The sequence below is a fragment of the Garra rufa genome, chromosome 23, assembly GCF_049309525.1.
Source record: "Garra rufa chromosome 23, GarRuf1.0, whole genome shotgun sequence".
NCBI lineage: Eukaryota > Metazoa > Chordata > Actinopteri > Cypriniformes > Cyprinidae > Garra > Garra rufa.
The window spans coordinates 31,909,430-31,930,382 of record NC_133383.1 but is presented as its reverse complement, the minus strand read 5'-3'; the positions used below and the strand labels follow the sequence as shown (position 1 = coordinate 31,930,382).

Sequence of the window (20,953 nt, the reverse complement as noted above, 5' to 3'; positions counted from 1 at the left end):
TTTGAATTAGAGGATGTTTATTGCAACCTCTCAATATTTGGCCACTTCAGAAAAAGGCCTCAAGGCAAACTATACAGAAGGATGCAATAAACCACATGGTCAAATTAATTAGATGGACATCTGATAAAGGCCACATTTAAAAGGAACAGTCTCACACAAACAAATGCACCTTTTCCCAAATCAATCTGAGCAACACTGAGTTTGCGAATGGCGTTTCAGATCTCTTTGATACGTGAAGCTCATGTCACACTGAGAGCAGGTGTAGGGCTTCTCTCCGGTGTGAATCCTCATGTGAATGTTGAGATTTCCTTTGAGTGTGAAACTCTTTCCGCACTGAGGACAGATATAAGGCTTCTCTCCAGTGTGCACTCTTACGTGAGTCTTCAGATTTCCTTTCTGTGAGAAGCCCTTCCCGCACAGTTGGCAGCTGAAGGGCATCTCTCCAGTGTGAAGAGTCGTGTGGATCTCCAGGGACTCTTTGTGTGTAAATCTCTCTCCACACTGTCTGCAGGGGTAAGGCTTCTCTCCGGTGTGAATCCTCATGTGCGTCTTTAGGCTGACTTTGTGACCAAATGGTTTTTTGCAGTGAGGGCAGCTGTAAAGTTTCTCCCCAGTGTGAACTCTCATGTGATATTTCAGATTTCCGCTCTGTGAGAAGCTCTTTCCACACAGTCTGCAGGAGTAAGGCTTTTCTCCGCTGTGAAGAGTCATGTGAGTCTTGAGGCTGACCTTATGACCGAAACTCTTTCCACACTGAGCGCATGTGAACGGCTTCTCTCCGCTGTGAACTTTGATGTGATTCTTCAGGTATTTGATGAGCTTGAAACTCTTTTCACACTGCTGGCATTTAAAAGGCTTTTCTTTGGAGTGAATTACTGCGTGTCTGTTAAGGTGTTTAATGTTATAGAAACTTACTCCACACTGATGACATTTAAAACAGTTTTCTCTGGAGCGAATCATTGTGTGGTGATTACGGGTTTCAGTCGTTTGAACTCTTGAGGATGTCTGTTCTCCAGTTACACAATCGTCTTTCTTTTCCACTTCATTCTCCACTTTCAGCACCATCAGCTCTATGACGAATACAGACAGATACAAGTTCAATAGCACAAAGAAACAAACATCTACATATTTATACCAGCATGTGTGCTAGCTCCTATCTACTGAACTATTAAAATATTTTCAGACCTATTCTAGCAGTCAGCATCAATTGTCATATATCATTATAAACATACGAACTTGAATTTATTGTCAAGCTAATTTAAAATTACAATTTCAATTGTGTTTTCTCTAAAAAAATCTCTAAAACAAAAAGCTACTGAAGTTTGATTTTTTTACCTTTAGAAAATTGCATTTAGGTGTTTTACACTTCCAAATAAAATTTTGTTTATATATAACATTTCCCAAGCAAATTATAGCCATTTATCACAATATTATTATAGGCACTTTTCAGTGAAAAACAGGCCTATTTGGTTTATTGACAATATAGACCAGTCCAAAAACATTTTAGGAGTTATAGTGTTATATACTTCATCAGATAAATATACTCTTAATCTGAGGATGAACAATAAACACAAACATTGTAGGAAGTAGTGAAAACAATTACACAAATTGTCTTGTGCAACAAAAAAAAAAAAAACAGTCCAAATTATCCACAAACTACACACAAAATGAGAGAGAAATATACCGAGTACAACAGAAAAAAATTGTCAAATAATCTTTACAAACTACATAAGAATTAGTTACATAATATAACAACCAAATAGATGGATCTGTTGGCTGTAGTCTGTTTATTTTACCGGGACATCGCCTAGTCACACGAAAACCTAGATTCCAGAGCTTTATCCCATAAGTACTGCTGTTTCATCCTTTTTTTGGTTTGTGTTTTGTCAAAAGGCTCTGTCCTGAGTATTTCTGTGCTTTTTCAAAGAATGCTGTCATGCAAATGTCTTCTTTTGCGTATGTTTTCACGCATGCAAGAAGCACTTTGCGTTTGTTCAGATTTGCAAAGAAACATACTAATCGGTGGTTCAAAGGACCAAAACCTATGTTTATTGGTTGAATAGATGACTATTGGTTTATTGGTTGAATAGATGAATAGTTTGGACCAATCTGGGCACAGGGGCGGGACTAAGCATCAACAATCGTTCCTGTTTGGCTCAGAGGACCGAAATGCATTGGCTTTATCTGACAAATCAGTGCTGAGGAAATGCAATGACGTAATCACGCTCACTACGGAGCCTCTGAATCTCCAAATGAGAGATGATGAAACAAAAAAACAGCGTTTAAGGACACAAAAGTAGAGCGCAACATATCATATTACTCTGAGAACTACGCCAGCTGGAGGGAAATTTAACAGCAACAGTAGACGTTCATTACATTTAACTATGTCAAAGGATTATCTCACCACCCTGAAAGGGGTAGATATATTGAGAAACTAAATTGTATTGGTCTATGTCAGTGCCCCTTTTCCTTACCTCCCTTTTATTGGAGAAAAGATCCAACTGAATGGCTGAACATGAAATAACCAGACATCTACAGCTATTTGTGTTACAGCTAAAGTTTTTTGGGTCAACAGCTTATAAAAACAAAGTTTTGTGTTTTTTAGCTAGCTTACTGTACATCTTGTCACAAAGCAGATTTTAGACATTTAGACTTTAGACAAATGACAGGGAGGCAGCTTCCCGCAATACAAAGTCAATGGAGAGCGTTGGATTTTGTCCCCCTCTCAGTGTGGGCCTGGCCTAAATGTGCTCCGACTCTATAATTGCACAATACTGAAAACAAAAATGCACTACATGATCAAACATTTAGGTGAGATGAATATATTTTAAAACAATGTCTAAAATAAATGCTCCCCTCAAATTAAAAAACTCCTCCCTCTCACAAGAGCCAAAAAACCGGCAAATTCCCCCATTTTCCAAAGAAAAACAAATTCAGGCCCTGAATAAATGTCTAAAAATCCTGGTTGGAATATCCCTATAAATAAGTCTACACGATAAAAAGAAGGCTTTAAAAAGATTTGCAGATACTGTGATCGGCCTCAAAAATCCTGATGGGAGCACCTGTACCTTTAAACTGACAGAATTGCCATTACATCTAAACATCTGGCTTGCTTAGTTGGGGACCCTTAACTTCCAGCGATATCGTCTACTATTAGACCTGAGCTGGATGATGGCATCCCTGAATTCACTGATCAACAGCCTTTAACTGAATATTGATTGTTTACAATAATGCGTTACTGACACACTATTATCCTGTTTAATACGGTGAAGTTGCTTTGACACAACCTATAAACAAAGGTGACTCGACACAGAAACTATCTTTCAACAACACAGACCATGATATGCTCTTAGATAGCCTGAGAATTATGTTGCTGTTTGTGGACATGCAGTACCAGATTTTAAGGGTTTGAACTTATTTTTAAGAGTAAAGCATTTTTTTTCAGCAGTGGGCAGTCAGTGTTTTTTAAGGGTGAACAAGCTTGTTACAATAAATTATTTTAAAAAAATGCATTGCCACAATGTTCGGTCTATTTCATCTAACTGCTACTGCTTTGTGTAAATGAAGAGATGAAGTACCACATCGTATTAGGTCTTGTGCATATATTTCCACTGTGGGGCATTATCATTGGATTTCACTGCTGTGCCAATAATACTCCAGTTAGCAGTGTATTCATGATATATTAAAAATGGGATGGCTAGTCATTTTCTTCTTTTACCTTGATACAAATCAGATATATTGATTAATAAAGAGAAGGAGAAGGGTTGGCTAAACCTGAGTTAGAGAAACTTAAAGAAAAACTCTAAAACTCTTAGCTTTGTTAAATATTTTAAACATTTTTCCTGATTTTTATATTGAGACTCTAAATGCTAACTGTAGTTTATTCACATCTTCTAAGAATCCATTTATTCTACAGTTTTTATTCTTTAATTACTGTGAACTGGCCCATTCATATTCAGTCACCCCTGCACACAAACTATAGCCAAACTAACTAAAAAACACACTTGACAAAAGCCATTCATAAACAGACATCAGGGATTTACGAGTGACTATAATAAAGGACCGGCATAAACATAGCAATACACAAAATAAACAGTCTATTTACACAATTTCACAGTGACAAAGGGGAAAATAACAAGACAATGGCAATCTGCTGCATTTACTCAATTACACATCATTACATTTATTTACAAATAAGTATTTGGGATGATTCTGCAACATTTAATTGTTCTTCACACACAATCCTGATTGATTTGGGTGTATTAATGTAATACTGACCACTTATAACACTTACAACATCAGATACTATAATTAAGTGATAGAAATAAATGTTTTTTTTTGTTTTGTTTTTTTAAATTTACATTGCGTTTATAGTTAACATTGATTTCTGTAGAGCTGGACATTTTAATAAGGAGTTCATCTTTGAGAATGAAAACCAACCTGTTGGTTCCTCAGCATCTTCTTCTTTGACCCTGAGTGCGTCTTCAATCTTCACATCTTCATTCTCCTCTTTAATAAACGCCATCTTCATCTTCAGTTTCTCTGTTTGGACACAGGACTGAGATGAGAATGATTCACAGAAAGAAAAATAAATCCAGCATAATCTGAGGGTCAGCTCTCTAGATCAGTAGATCACACACACTGGTAAGTCAGGGTGATAGATAATGGTCTCAAAAGAGACAAAAATAAACACTCACACCACTGCTATCGCTGTATATTTCCACTGGTTTGAGCAGCAGGTCTCGGCGAACAGAGCGATTCAGTGAATCATTTTGAGGAGCAAATGATTCAATTGACTCGGAGTTTCAAAAAAGCTCCGTTTCTCCCTTTACTGATTACAAGGACCGAGTTCGTGTTTACGATAAACTGATTTAGGATATATAGACAATATACATACGACTGGGATATAGGGTGCGAAATAAAACGCTCTTTTTCTGTTTTGACGCGCTTTACTTAAGCAAAATGACATTCATACATATTAAATAAAGCACTGAAATATTATATTGAAGAATAATTCCTTCATGTTACAGCGCTTGCACAAACTATACAACTGCTTAAAGGTTTGTGTCGATTTAACCGAATGCTAGCGACCACAAACCTGTCTTCAGCCGAATCACAACAGATGAGGAGCGCAGCTCATTGACGTCACATCGCCGGAACTAATAGCAGTCCTGGGCTGTGCCTGAAATCGCCCACTCGCTCACTCACTATAATCCCTTTCTACTGAGTGGACTGCATCAAAAGTGGACGAAATGAAGTGAACGGATTCGGACGTTGACGTACACACTGCGCGTGAGGCTTGGAGCTGTTGCAAAAATATCTTTGTCACAAATATTACGTATTAATAGCCATATTTTAGAAAATAAAATTAATAACAGTAACATTTAAAACGACTCCGTGTTCATATGCATTAAATACTATTAAAATACTGTTAACAAAAGTAAACACAACATAACACACGTTCATATTTATATGTATTTATTGTTTGTAGTATTCTGATGGCACTGAGGAAGGGTTAAGAGCCAAAAACGTTCTGAACTTTTTCCACATTTTTGCACAGATGTTTGTGTCCTCTCTAAGCAATAAATAAAATAAGCCTCTTTGGTTGAGTTTGGTCCAGTGAGGATCTCTTTCATCTTCATATCCTCTTCTATGTGAATGCCTTGGGACAGTTGAGGGAGACAGAGAGTGAGCTGGAGGACATCAGAGAGAGAGACACATAGGAGCACAGACAGGAGAGAGACAGTTTTCTCTTCTTGAGAGAATGGTTAACAAGTCAATTATTAGCCTTTAATATTAGGCAAGAAAAAATGGGTACATTACCATCTTTTTTAAAAATGTCACAGTGTCAATGAAACAACCAAATTTCAGTGGTTTATTGTTGTGATGTAAGTTAAAATGAAATGAATAATATCTGTACATTTTGTATTGCATGTTCACATGAGTAAATAGAAGTAGGCCTGATTATGTACATTGTCATTTTTTTAGTGCAGCTTATAATTTTTTTCAAAAAACATTCTTCTACACATTTATTTTTTTTTGTCCTGTAATTTTTTTTACACGTTAAAACAAATTGTACTATACATTACTGAAAATACTTTCTTCAACTGTTTACAACATAGCTTAGGTTTAACATCAGAAAAACAACATAAATTTTAAGCCCAGTCCTTCCTCAATGTGTTCTGGGGTCTTCAGGAGCTGATTCTCTTGGTGGTGAACGGCCAGATCCTCCTCAGTGACTCTATATGATACACCACTGGACACACACAGAGATGGGCATAAATACATAGAAATGTATTTGAAATAAAAATACAAAATACTGAGTGGAAAAATGTATTTAAATACGAATACACTATTTTGTATTTTTAAAATACACAAAATACATGTGAAATTGGCCATTTAGTGCAGGCATCCCTATTAGGCTGAAATATATCTGGACATATTCTGAATGCAAAACAAAAACATTTAGATGTGTACTACTGATTAGAAATGATCTTCCCTTCCCCTGGCCTGTAGGAAAAACTAAACTATTTTTTCCCCCAAACATTTTATTATTACGTTTTATCATCATCATCATCAGAGTCTGATATTTTGAGAAAATATAAAGGGTCACTAAGTCTTTCATTGTTTGTATTTTGCAGTTGTTGTTTTTTTATTTATTTATTTTTTACTGAACTGTACCATGAACTTGTCCTATTCAGTCACATAGCAAAAGATTAAGAAAAATACAACTTTTTAGCATGAGCGATTTATCTTCATTGATAGACATTTATTTTCATAGTGTTATTTACTGAATATAAAATTTAAATTAACAATTTCAAGACAAACTTTGACAACAAAACAAACTTTGCCGTTATCTGTTCAAAACATCTGAAAATTTTAACATTTTAAGATGAGTTATATATATATATATATATATATATCGCCCCATTACAATACTCAACTTGATTTTTAAAGATATTTTGAAAGAAAGAAGCGTTTATAGAGCACTTTATTGTGTATTGCTGTACACCCCCATGAACTGTGTTCATGTTCATGTTAATTCACAGTACATAAACTAATGTTAAAAGATACTAATTTACCTTTAAACAATATATGAATACTTTTTTTTAGCTTAATATTAATTAACATTAATAAATGCCATTTAATTATTGTTCATGTTAACAAATATAGTTAATGTTAACAAATGAAACTGGATGGCAAAATTGTATATATTGTGTGTATGTGTCTGTGTGTTGATTTTAAAGTGTAACCCTTTCAATTCAGTAAACTTTAAATCCAAACTGGCAGAGGGTTACTGTGAATGCATGTGCCAACTGGGCACCGTCTTCCTTATTGATTCTTAGTTATGTAGCGCTTAAGAGTGATGTCTTATAACAGGAGTCACCAGCAAAGCAATATCCACACACAAATTGAACAGATAGGTAACAATGACATTGAAGCAGAATGTGGAAGTAATGCAAGCAATAATAACATTTTGTTATCATCATGAATCATGTTCTTATCATCATCATCAGAATATAGGGAAAATGTAGCATATTGGTTCACAGTTGGCATTATCTGAAGTCCTTGCAGGGGTTTAGGTTTATAGCAAACTCCTCCTAGAGATTTAATGATATCAACATTATATTTGATCAGTCTGATCTAGAGGCCTTAGAGATGTTAAATTGTGACGATCTTGAGTTATCGTTAAAGCGCGTGTCTGTGGCGGACTGACAAAGTTTGATGTTTCGCCATGGACATAGAAGTTGTTATAACTCAGCCATAAAATGTCCGATCTGCCTCAAACTTCACAGGTTTGGTAAGGGTCCTGGCCTGAAGACAACTAAAGGCCAATATTCAGGATATATCATATCTTTCACTAACTCAAACATACCAAGGTCAATCTGCACCAAACTTCATATGTTTGATGAAAGTGCCAGCCTGAACACATCTACATGCCAATAATCAGTTAAAGGCATAGCGCCACCAGCTGGCAGCGGCAAGTTTGGCACATTTAAATGACTTATGACATATTTCTCCTACATTTACTGTATTAAAAGCACACTGCCCACCGTTTGCTGTTTTCCTAAAGCCACCGGTCGGCGGTGAGCCCATGTGCGAGGGCCCTATCATCGCTGCTTGCAGCTTTAATTCAAGTCTGGATTTACAACATATGCATTTTATGCATATGTAAAATTTCACAGTAAGACAGAAGTCAGAAGTTTAATGTTTAAAATCAAATACAATCAAAATTAGAGGACGTTTACTGCAACCACTCAATTTTGGAAACTGAGGAAAAAAAGATTGGTATGAAAGCAGTGCTCATGAAGGTGGGGGAAAAAACCTGGACAAAATGATGGCTGTGAAGGCAAATAGTTTATTAGACTGGTCAGAATTAAAGGTGAACCTTCATGTGGGAATCAAGGGTTATTTTATGTCTGAAACTCTTTCCACACTGCCCACAGGTGAAGGGTTTCTCTCCGGTGTGAATCCTCATGTGTTTGTCAAGGTTTCCTTTATGAGTGAAACCTCTTCCACACTGTTGGCAGGTGTAGGGCCTCTCTCCAGTGTGAATCCTCATGTGTTGAGTGAGGTTTCCTTTCTGAGTGAAGCTCTGTCCACACTGAGGGCAGGTGTAGGGCTGTTCTCCGGTGTGAATCCTCATGTGGTTTTCAAGGTCTGCTTTGTGAACGAATCTGCTTCCACACAGTTTGCAGGTGAAAGGCTTGTCTCCAGTGTGAATTTTCATGTGGGTTTGGAGGATTCCTCTTTGAACAAAACTCTTTCCGCAGATGACGCAGGTGTAGGGTTTCTCTCCGGTGTGAACTCTGATGTGTGTGCCGAGGGTTGATTTCTGAGTGAATCTCTTTCCACACTGAGGGCAGGTGAACGGCTTCTCTCCGGTGTGAATTAGCTGGTGCTTGTTAAAGTTTCCTTTTCCGTTAAAACTTTTTCCACAATGTTGGCAGACGAAATAACTTCCATTTGCTTCTTTTTGTGAAGACATTTCAGTTTGTGAGCAACTAAATGATTTTTCTACAAAAATGAAATCATGATCTTTCTGTTCAATTTCATTTAAATCTTGACTTTCTGCTTTCAGTGGCATCAGCTCTAAGGGAAAAACACAAATACAAATTAACCCCACCTTAATGGCACAAAGCAACAAACATCAAATCCAACAATATATGTTACATGCTGTATGCATTAAGCTACTAAAATATGGCTGCGTTTACACTGCAAGTCTTAATGCACAGATCCAAACTTTTCACCATTTTCTGGTCCGTCTGTTTACATTCACTTTAGACATGCCTAGTATCAGATATCGGTGTTTACACTAATCTCCCAATTAAAATCATTCCACTGGCTTGTGCAACGACTGACCCTCGAATACTGGATGGACTTTTGTTTATTCATCTTTTCCAAAGTTGGCAAAGTCTCTGTCATTAGACACCCCATTAAGAAAAACTATCCCAGTGCGCAAATGTGTCACCCTTCCCTTTTACCACGGGGACTGGTGTTCTCTTTCAAACTTAAAAGTGCTGTGCACATTTTACTTTCACGTTCAAAGTAGTGGCAACTCGGCGTAAAGCAAGTGTTCATTTCTTGTTTGAATTTTCCCGCTTTTCCTTGCTTTTCTTCTTTTATTAACAAAATGATTGCTATAGGCTATGCATAATATAAAATAGCAAATTACTTTCACAAAATGTGTATAGGTATAAAAAATAAGTAAACACTGTGGCACCAAATAAGAAACAGAGAACGTTTATTAACAAAACTAATAAAAATCTTGGAGACACAGCATACACCTTGATGTCAAATAAAATAAATACATTACAAGTTAGGTTTAAATAAAAGTAAAAATCTGCAAAACTGGGAAAACCATTAAACGAATGTTTAAGAAAACCTTCCAATATCACATTTTTAGATAAACGGCTAAAGTCAACAGTCTTTTTAAAATCCAAAATATTCCCAAACAGGTGCTTTTGCATTTCGTTTAGAAATTAAATAACCTATTACCTATTCTTTCTCACCTCTGTCTTCTTGTCAGTCAGCTCGACTCATTGTCCTCAAGTGTTAAATTAAATCTGATCTATAATGCCACTGTTTTTAATTGTACTGTCTATTTTTTTAACTGAATTAAATTATTAAAACGACGGTGGTGGCTGGTGCTGCGGTGGGCAAGTGATTAAACCAGTGTTGTGGCTTCAATATGTATATTTTTTAACTGATACAGATAACCGATAATTAAGTAATTCTTGTACAGATACCGATAACCAATAAGATCATATTTTTATATTATAATTTTCACATAATTTGCAGTGGGTGAACCCAGGAGAACAGTGGATTTAACTGTAATAGCACACATCAGTGCTGATTCTTCAAATGTTATTATTTTTTGATGTGAGGCACCACAAAAGGGTTTGGCAGAATTATGGTTTGTCTGCAATTCACAACAAGAACAAATTTATTTTAAAGTATTTCATGCATAAAGAAATGCATCTATTCAACGTTTAGTGCATGAGGATGTGGAAGGTATATAAACTTTAAGTCACATGTTTTTCAAATACATAATAAATAAAATCCATTGACATTCATCACCCTCAAAAATTAAACACAAAAGTTCATCCTCAAAAGTGCTTGAAATGACATAGCTTAACATAAATAAAAAAATATTAATAACCTTAAAATGATTTCCAATTTGCACTACTCAAAATGTCTTAGCCTCCTCTAAAGTATGTATCTTTTCCCTTGTCTCTGTTTAATGTCTATTGTCTATTCTGCTAGTTATGTGAGGGCATTAGTGGGAGATTATTTGTGATAAACAGAAGCATCTCTGCTTTCTCACACCTAGTTCCGATTCTTTTTTTTCATTCATAACATTTGCAGCAGCAGAAAATTAGCGTTCGCTGTCTATGCTGGAGCTGACAGGCATTTCTGTGCAAGTGAGGCAAGGTCTGGGAACCGGGATTCGTTTAAGGCTCTGTGCTAGTAGCCGCTGCCACAGATGCTTCATATTCTTCTAATGCAGCTTTTCCACGATGATGACCTCTCAAGTGAGCTATAAGATTTGTGTTAAACCTGAGGTCGTTTTTCCTCCCAGAATCCTTGTTGAACATGCTTTGCAACAGCAATGCCATTGTCCCCCACCGGTCTGGAAGTTTCTCTCATTCACAGATGATAATGTAATGAATGTGACACAGTTAAAGCTGCATTTGGAAAGCGGATGAATCTCACATAAATCCAGCTGACTGATTGGTTTACCAGCAAGCGTACTTTATCTAGATCATACTAGATGCAAGGCATATGACCAATATGGAGGTTGTCATCACTACACTAACTGCTGGTTAGGTTTAGTATCAATTTGATTGTTCTGCTAATTACAAAGATCAAATGTCTGTGTAGACCACTGGGAATCTGTAAAGTGTAAATCTTCCCGAATGAGATCGCACACATACAGCTGGCAAACACTGAGTGAAATAGGGTTAGAACATGCACAGTTATCGTACCGTAAACATCTGCATATCTACGCTCACCCCCTAAATCTCACCCGCACATATGAGACTTGTTTCCGCTTGACTGCTTCAGTCTGCATTCACTTGGCTGAGACAGAGATTATATCCAATAGTCTCCAGTAGTAGTGTTGTCAAAAATATAGATATTTGGATAAATATGGATACTGAAATATCTGAACGGTACCAATAATAATTTCCCGAAGTATGGATACTAGCCGAGCTGTCACTTTCACTTCTCTCCACAGGTGCGTTGACAAACACCACAGTCAGTGCCTGTCTCGTCTCATTCGCTCTGGTTAAGTAGCATAAGTGAAGCGAACAGAGAGGCGAGTGAGGCGACCCCGCCACCGGCTTTGGCTGATAAAGAACACAGCAGCAGTGCTATCTGGAAATAGTTTAGATATAAAGCAACTGAACACGGAAAGCCGAAGTACACAAGCAAGCCAATATGTGAATGTAAAGAGTTGCTACAGAGCAGTGCTAACAAAAGACGCTAACACTACTAATTTCACAAAGACAGACAGACACCTGGGTCTATATAAATAATTTTGAGAGGTTGGTAACTGTTCTCGTTTTAACATTACTGAATCATTAAATAAGACTGCCTAGCTGATATGAGTGTTGTCTCGTTTTTTCACCGTAATTCGTTAATATAATCTGATTGAAGAATCTTAGATGAGTAAATACTTCGTGGTCAACTGGATAACTGTGGTCAAATGTAAAATAACTGCGCTTATTTAACTTTATTTAAAAAAAAAAATCATTACTTAAATTCTGCAATTAGTCTTAATGTCGATCCAGTGAGCAACTGATCATTGTTTCCGCGTGTGATGCACAGACGTTTGCATGGATCTGTGATTATATGAGAATCTGGCATTAAAATCTGTTTGTCAAATAATGTTAATGTATTAACCAGCATTTATGAACGATGAGCAATGCATTTGTTACAGTATATTTGAATCTTTGATAACGGTAGGTAATAAAAACACAACGGATCATGTTAGCTCTGGTCCAATAATAAATATCAACAGATTGAACTTTATTTTAATTAGTTAATGTAGTAGTAAATTATAGTTTGAATTAACTTTTAACTAAGCTTAATAAATGTTTTGGAAGTATTTTTCATTGTTTATTCATGTTAACTAATGTTAACAAATATCTATTACCATTAACTTAAGTTGTAAGATTAGTTATAGTTCAGTTCATTTTAAAAGTGTGGTCTAAAAAAAAAAGTTTGTTAAACAACACACTCACAATCTACACTACCAGCTGTGTTTGTATTTGAACAGCAGATAAAGTATGAAACAAACTCAAATGAAGCTAAGAAGCTGAAGCAGTGAACATATGCACATTCCTCATTGGCATATTATCTTGTTATATCTATCTTTAAATTAAAAAAGAAATTTACCACTTTAATATTGTGGCAGTTTTTTTCTCTGTGGTATCGAATTTATTTTTCATATCGTATCGTATCGTATCAAAGTTAGAAATCCCTGTTCCCTGTTCATGTTAAAGCAGTTTTAAATGCTGTAAAGAAGGGTGTTTTGCATGTTCAGATCACAAAAGTTGAAAACAGTGGTACTACGCAGAGCTGATCAGGTTCTCACAAAATCTTTGTTTCAAAACTTTCAGCCTTTCATCAACATTTTTTCCCCCAGAGCAAATACTTAAAAATCTGAAAAAGAACTTTAGCTTTTGGAAAGCTAATAGATTTTCACATTTTTAAAAATTCATTATTAGCAGTCATGTTACTTGAAACCATAAAATTAGACACTTTTAAATTGAACTTTTTTGACAACACCTGTTGCGAAATCATAAAAAAATATTAAAAAATTGTTACAAATTCAACTGCCACATATTGCACCAAATTACAGCAGTTTATTCGTGAGTATGTGTGAATGAGAAATAGCAATCCTCTTTGTTCACATATTAGGGTTTGGGCACTACATAAGTAAGGGATAATCAACAGTTAAAGGATTTTAAATGCATGACGTGGAGGCAAATAACTACCTGACAGGAAGCGGAGGGTGGTTTCTTCCCTGAAGTGCATTTTAAATCCTTTAATGCACAGCAAACAGTTGATTATCCCGCTTATTCCATGGACATTTAGCAAGTTATAGACAAGTTAAAACTAGTACTGCTCTTTGCAACACAATAAATCTGGACGCGTTGCAGCAGAGGGCCTCTTTTTGTTGCTATAACAACAGCAGCCTATGTGTGGAGCAGAAATGTCGATAAAAGAGGAAGCTGGCTCTTTTCTTTTTTGACATTTTTGCCTTTTATTTGATAGGACAGTATTTAGACAGGGGGGTCGGGAAAGGTCTGCGAGCCGGGACTCGAAAAAAGGACACCCGAAGCGCAACGGCTCTACTGTGCGTGTGGATGTGCGGCTCAAGAGGCTATCAACGCTGCACGTCGGTTTTTCAAGTTGAATCCGGTTTACAACAATAAAATAAAAGTCTACATAACGGCACCTTTCCCATTTTTTCTTGTTGTTATGGAAACAACAGGTCGCTTGTCATTGGTCAGCTCTCAAAAAAGCGCTTGACGTGGGGCGTTTTCTTCAGAAAAGTTGAACTTTTTTCAACTTGAAAAGATGCTCTGAGCTGCAGAAAAAGACACCGACGGTGGCGTTTAAAAAAAGCACTCAGGACTTTATTGAAAACACGGTTTACTCCAGGGGAGTTGCTCAACCGAAAGCTCTACTGGGGCACGTGCCACAGTAAAAAGGGTCAAGTAACGCCCCTTATAATGTAAAACAGACGCTGGCAGTTTGAAAAAAGACGCCAAGAGTGAACACCCCCTAAGATCACATTTATTTGAATGATTTATAGCTTTTGTTTCAGTAAATTATTGATCAACTGAGAGAGAGAAAGAAGGCAAGATATAGAGAGAGATGATAGAGGGACTGTTTTGAGGAATATAATGTAGCAATCTATTTTCTAGGCTATTTTACCCCTCTCTCTCTCTCTCTCTCTCTCTCTCTCTCTCTGCGTTTGCATGCATCAATTAAAGCAGCGCATTAATACAGAACGGTGATTAAACTGACTTAGAGCTACCAGTGCATTAAACAGTTTTACTGCCAGCCAATCAGAATCCAGCATCCAGACAATCCATGGAATAATGATGATTGTTTCATGGTACAGTCAGAGAGATCTTAGATAGATTCCTGTCCACTGCTGGCAGAGGTGGGTAGTAACGAATTACATTTACTTGAGTACAGATTTTGGGTCCTCTACCCACCTCTGACTGCTGGTCATCAAGTCCAGTGTGGGTGCGACTTTAGATACCAAACATGTTTAATATTTAGCATTGGTCAAACTCATTGACTGATAGCAATGTCAACACAGAAGTAGCTCTTTAAATGTTGGATTTTGGAAAAAATCATAAAACGATTATAGGTGGATTCAGAACTTTATATGATTGATTAATATAAAGATAGCAATGCAATAAAAAAATAATGTTAATTTAAAAAACCCAGATTTAATGTAATTAATTGAATGCAAAATAAAACAGCATACTCTGTAAGAATGAAACATGTTTTGTTTCTTATAAAAGCTACAAAAGTCCCTCCGTCAAGAGCAGTGAGTGATTCTGTCTTTTGTTGTTTGATGAACATTAAGCACAGAGACGGCAGAAGGAATATTACTAGTGGCCGCTTTAAGAGCTGCACGGATCCAATATACTGTTATATACACACGGATTTTCATTCTCAACTGTTTACGTTTATTTCAGACTTAACTGACAAAGGTTTACATGAATAATCAGCAAACGCCACATTTTGACATATATTTGCATGTATTTGAGCGTTCAGGTACGCATCTGAAGCTAAACGTTGACTTGTCTGCGTTCACATACACAGAACAACACACATTCTCTTTGGTGCTTTTAAAAACACAACATCAAATAAACATCAATAAATCAAGTATGTCCCATTTTATGCAAGTCACATTACATGATTTTACTGATTTGCATGTGAAACTGGGCTTTTATAGAGGAGCGAAAGCACACAAAGCGAGTAGAATAGGGAGTAATATTTGTTTTATCTTGATTATTGTATTTACATAATCGTTTGAAGACAAAATCAAAACTGAATTTTGATTAATCGCATCTACATGAAATATCTTGCATACATTTAGGCCTATTAAAACTTTTATTTAAATATTGAATTAGGGCTGCACAATGAATCGAATTTCTAATTGCAATTACGATTACGGATGCCACGATTACAAGATCGTCCTAAACATGAGGCAGCCATTATCCGGAAACCCTGTAAGTGTTTAAGTGATTAAAAAACCTGATTTGTGTAATCACCACAGTATTCATCACAGTGACAAATCCTTAAATATTTAGAATTAACAGGCTATTTTTCAAACTTTATTACATTTGAATCTGGGCTACAACATGCCCTAGATATTGTTTAAAAGTGTTTTGATTCTTTATTGTTTGGTCAAACTTTACATTAAGGCTTCATTAGTTAACATTAGTTAATGTGCAGTTAACATAAACTGCCTTTGAAACATTCTTTAATCTTAGGTTTTTCCAATATTTAATAACAAATTGTTCAGATCAAAAGCTGCAACTGTGTTATTTAATGAGCTAACATCAACTAAGAGTTGTATTGTTTTAACAAAGAAAACTTCTGTAGCAATTGTAGCCCTTGCTCATTGTGAATATTAATACATTGACTAAGAGGTCTTACTGTAAAGTGATAACCATTGGTCTTTATTACACGGCTCTTTGGAATGCTTGATTCTGATTGGTCAGTTGAGACATTTGCAGGTTCCTTCTTTTCAAATAATCACCGCTCCAAAGTAATAACGCATAGCGTTTAAAATCCCTCCGTGCCAACAAAGATTACCGTTTGGCGCCATCTTGTGTCAAACACTGGACAACCACAATCAACAATGGAAAATTTCGACATTAATCTATTTAAATTGTCTTACTAACGTACATAGTTTGAATGTTAGTCACGTGGTACTATATCGTTTCGCGGAAGGATAAAAATGTTAATTTAAAACAAATATGCCAATAAAAGGTTTCAAATTCATATTCATGTCCAGTTTTTTTCCTTATGTGGCAAGTAGCCGTGTAATAAGCGGGATAATGTACAGGCAGCCGGTAGTTATCGCGAAATAAGCCCCTTCAGTGTGACACAAGACCCTCCGCTTCACGTCCTGATCACACTGTCGGGGCTTATTTCTGCGATAACTACCGGCTGCCTGTACATTATCCCTTACTTGTATGTATTGCTTTATTGTATTTAAATGTTCAGTTATTTTTGTTATAAGAAAATAGTTATTAAAACTGTAATACTGTATTATGACACCACTTTTTTGCGAATACATTTCAATACCGTGATAAAAGCATTATCAGTTAATGAAACCTATACCGACATATCTCTATGCATATTGCATATTTGTCCTTTTTTATTTTAAGAAACCAAACCAATGTATTGTTGACATTTGTGACAATGAGAAAGCAATACAATGTTTTTTAATATAAAATTATGGAATGCAGTTGCTTCAAACAGTGGTATAAAGCTATTTAAAACATCAATCAATGTAATCAATAATCACGATTACAGTTTGAGGGAATATTTGACAATTATGATTTTTCTTATAATCGTCGTGAGTAGATTAAACACAGAAAGCGAGCAACATCTGTCCATCAGCACTCAGTGCTGTAAACCTCACACATTGGTTTCTGTCGAGCTGGACGCTTGAATTCGGATCAAATGAGTTCAGCTTTGAGAATGAAACCAACCTGTTTGTTCCTCAGTGTCTTCATGTTTGACTCTGAACGCTTCTTCAATCTTCACGTCTTCACTCTCCTCTTTAGTAAACACCATCTGGACAGGATCAGAATGATAGAAATAATATATTAGTCCAAACTAAATCTCTGAGTGCATCTCAATCAGCTCTCAGGTTAGCGAAGTTAATGAACGTTAACAAACCAAAACTAGCACTAACAGTTAATCAAAGAACAAACTTAGTTATGATGCATAATATTTCCAGTCCGATAGTAAAAGTTGACGTTCATTTTAGTGTTTGTTCTCATTACATATAAAGCCTGTGCACATGACATCGGCGTAAACGCTGCGAGAGAATGCATAAAACACTCCTAAAACGAGAAAGAGCTTTGCGACTGACTGGACGAGCAGATCTGACATGAAACCTGAGCTCTATTGTCGCAGGCTGCTGAAAGCCACAGAAAAGAGGAGCAAATGAATCGCTGCAGTTCAGCCAAACGTAGATCATTAGTCAATATGTTGCATTTCGGGGTAAAAAACCATAACATAAATATTGTAATTGCTACATATTGCATTAACAACTCTTCAGTTGAATATTTATTTATCTTACACTCTGCATTATTTTACCGTTTTTGTCCATGTTTATTAAAAAAATCAAGTTGTGGGTACACAATACATATATTTGCTCCTTTTCCATTTAGCATGTACTTGTTCTTTTGCTTTCAATCCTTAAGTATGTGTAATATTAAAGAAAAATACGTCTCATACTTCAGCACAATAAATACCACATAATGTGTGATTTTAACTCAAGTCATTTTCTGTACAGTCAGTTCAGCTTCTACCAAAGTCATTTTCTGGGTTTCCTGAAGTGTGGTTTTCCTGTGTTTCATCCAGCTCTGTTTGTTTGTGTGGGTTTCACAGCACACACTGATTTATTTTCTTCATCAGTCCACTAATGTCCGGGACACAAAGGCAAGCTCTTTCCATCATTTGGCCACCAGATGTCATTTATCTACATCTTGATGAAAAGATTCGAGTAAAGGTCTTTTTCACGACATAAAGCTTCATTTGACCGTCACTAATACATTCACACATGTATCTGCTGATCTCAGACATGTCTAATGTTGTAACCAGCAGCAGATCTGAATCAGTCAATCTTTGGTTGAGTTTCAGAGACTCACATCATTCACGATAGAAGCAGCGAAATGACACGCATCTCTCTTCTGGTGCTCGTGCTTTACTCATAAAAACAATGTTCGTAAATGACATTAGATAGAGAGTCTGCACACTTTGCAATGCATTGATTAAAACACAAACCTTTCTTCTGTCGAAACACAACAGACGTGGAGCGCGGCGCAGCCCTATGACGTCATACAGCCGCCCGCTCCAAAATAAAAGTCACAGGGGTTCATGTACTTGAGCGATTTATTCGATTCATCTTTAAGAATTTACTCTTAGGACTCCTTTTTGTCTAAGTTTGACTTTCCCATAAAATTTTAAGTAGCCATTCCCTTAGGATTTATTAATTTAATGTGCAGTCACCTGACTTATTATAAAGTTGACAATAAAGATTTTAATTTCCTTATAAACGGTAAAAATGTATTTGATAAAAATGTACTACAATGATATAAGACAAGTCTTTAAAGAGAGTTGTTCCAAGAGGAACATTTTATTTCAAATTCCATCCTAAGGGATATTAATTGGAGAAAAGCTTGGCTGCTTCCTTACAAATTTTGTATTTCAAACCAGGTAAGAGAAATTCACCTGAAAATTTGACACAAAATATATCCAACCAATATAGCTCTCTAACTTTATGGATATTGGGAAAGAATGTTCTTTTTGTAACAGCTGAGAGAGGCTTTATGTCGTCTGTTTGTTGATTGCCAGAGTGTACAATCATTTTGGAAAGATTGTTTTTCTGCTTTTTCAATCAAAATTAATCTAACGATAACACTGAATATCAAAAGATTATTTATTTTTGAGAATGATGATAAAAATGTTCACAATTTTGTACATTTTTATCATCTTACATTTACATTTACATTTATTCATTTAGCAGACGCTTTTATCCAAAGCGACTAACAATTGGGAATACAACAAGTGATTCATCCTAAGGAGGCAGATCAACATAGGAAGTGCTTAAAAATACCATATATCAGGCATTGTTAGAAGATTGCAGGCTAGAAGGAGAAGATCAGGAAAGAGAGGAGATCAGGCTGGAAAGGTGGGATCAAGAAAGAGAAGAGAACAATTTTTTTTTTTTTTTTGTTTATTGAGTCACATATTGTCAAAAAAAGATGGGTTTTCAGCAGTCGTTTGAAAGCTGTTAAGGAGTCTGCAGTCCGGATAGGGGTGGGAAGATCATTCCACCAGGCAGGGACATTGAACGAGAATGTTCTGGACAGTGATTTAATACCTCTCTGTGGCGGTACAATGAGGCGTCTTTCACTAGAGGATCTCAGACTTCTGGAGGGAGTGTAGATGTGTAGTAGTGAATGGAGGTAGGCAGGTGATGATCCGGTGGCTGTCCTATATGCCAGCATCAGTGTCTTGAATTTGATGCGAGCTGTAACCGGTAGCCAGTGGAGAGATATAAAGAGAGGTGTGACATGGGCCTTTTTGGGCTCGTTGAAGACCAGTCGTGCTGCTGCATTCTGAATCATTTGTAGAGGCTTGATTGTACATGCTGGAAGACCAGCTAAAAGAGCATTGCAGTAGTCCAGCCTGGAGATGACCAGGGCCTGGACGAGGAGTTGTGCAGCATGCTCTGTTAGGAAGGGCCTGATCTTTCTGATGTTGTGCAATGCTAACCTGCAAGATCGAGCAGTTTTTGCCATCTGATCTTTGAAAGTCAATTGGTCGTCAAAGATTACACCCAGATTTCTGGCTGAAGTTGATGGGGTAATTGTTGATGAACCTAACTGGATGGAGAAGTCATGCTGTAGAGATGGAGTGGCAGGAAAGATAAAGAGCCCAGTCTTTGCTAGATTGAGCTGTAGATGGTGTTCCTTCATCCATGCAGAGATATCCGCCAGGCAACCTGAGATCCGTGCAGCTACCGATGGATCATCTGGTTTGAATGAAAGATAGAGCTGTGGGTCATCAGCATAGCAATGGTAGGAGAAGCCATGTGCCTGTATGATGGGGCCCAGAGATGTAGTGTATATGGAGAAGAGGAGAGGTCCAAGAACTGAACCCTGAGGAACCCCAGTGACCAGTTGATGAGTTTTGGATACCTCGCCTCCCCAGGCCACTCTGAAGGACCTACCAGAGAGATAGGATTTGAACCAGCGAAGTGAAGTCCCTGTGATGCCCAGCGTTGAGAGGGTTGCCAGGAGGATCTGGTGATTCACAGTGTCAAAAGCTGCAGATAGGTCCAGCAAGATGAGTACTGATGATTTGGAATCAGCTTTAGTAGTCCGCAAGGCTTCAGTGACAGACAGTAGCGCAGTCTCAGTTGAATGGCCGCTTCTGAACCCTGATTGGTTAGAGTCCAGTAGATTGTTCTGTGAGAGGAATAAGGATAGCTGGTTGAAAACAGCCCGTTCCAGTGGTTTTGCTATGAATGGAAGGAGAGAGACAGGTCTGTAGTTGTCTATGAGTGAAGAGTTAAGTGTAGGTTTTTTGAGCAGTGGGGTTACCCGGGCCTGCTTAAATGTAGTGGGAAAAGTGCCTGTGAGAAGAGATGTGTTGATGATGTGTGTGA

At 36.9% G+C, this 20,953-nt stretch overlaps 1 protein-coding gene across 1 annotated transcript; it reads right to left on the bottom strand.

Annotated features, from left to right (window-relative positions):
• Window positions 1–17,342, bottom strand: LOC141299413 (uncharacterized). The gene is made up of 3 exons (XM_073829770.1): window positions 17,262–17,342; window positions 8,390–9,093; window positions 1–801 (listed from the first exon to the last, which is right to left on the bottom strand). The coding sequence occupies exons 2-3, from the start codon at window positions 9,086–9,088 to the stop codon at window positions 181–183; spliced, it is 1,320 nt and encodes a 439-aa protein (XP_073685871.1). The 5' UTR covers window positions 9,089–9,093; window positions 17,262–17,342; the 3' UTR covers window positions 1–180.
• Window positions 17,343–20,953: the final 3,611 nt, after the last annotated feature.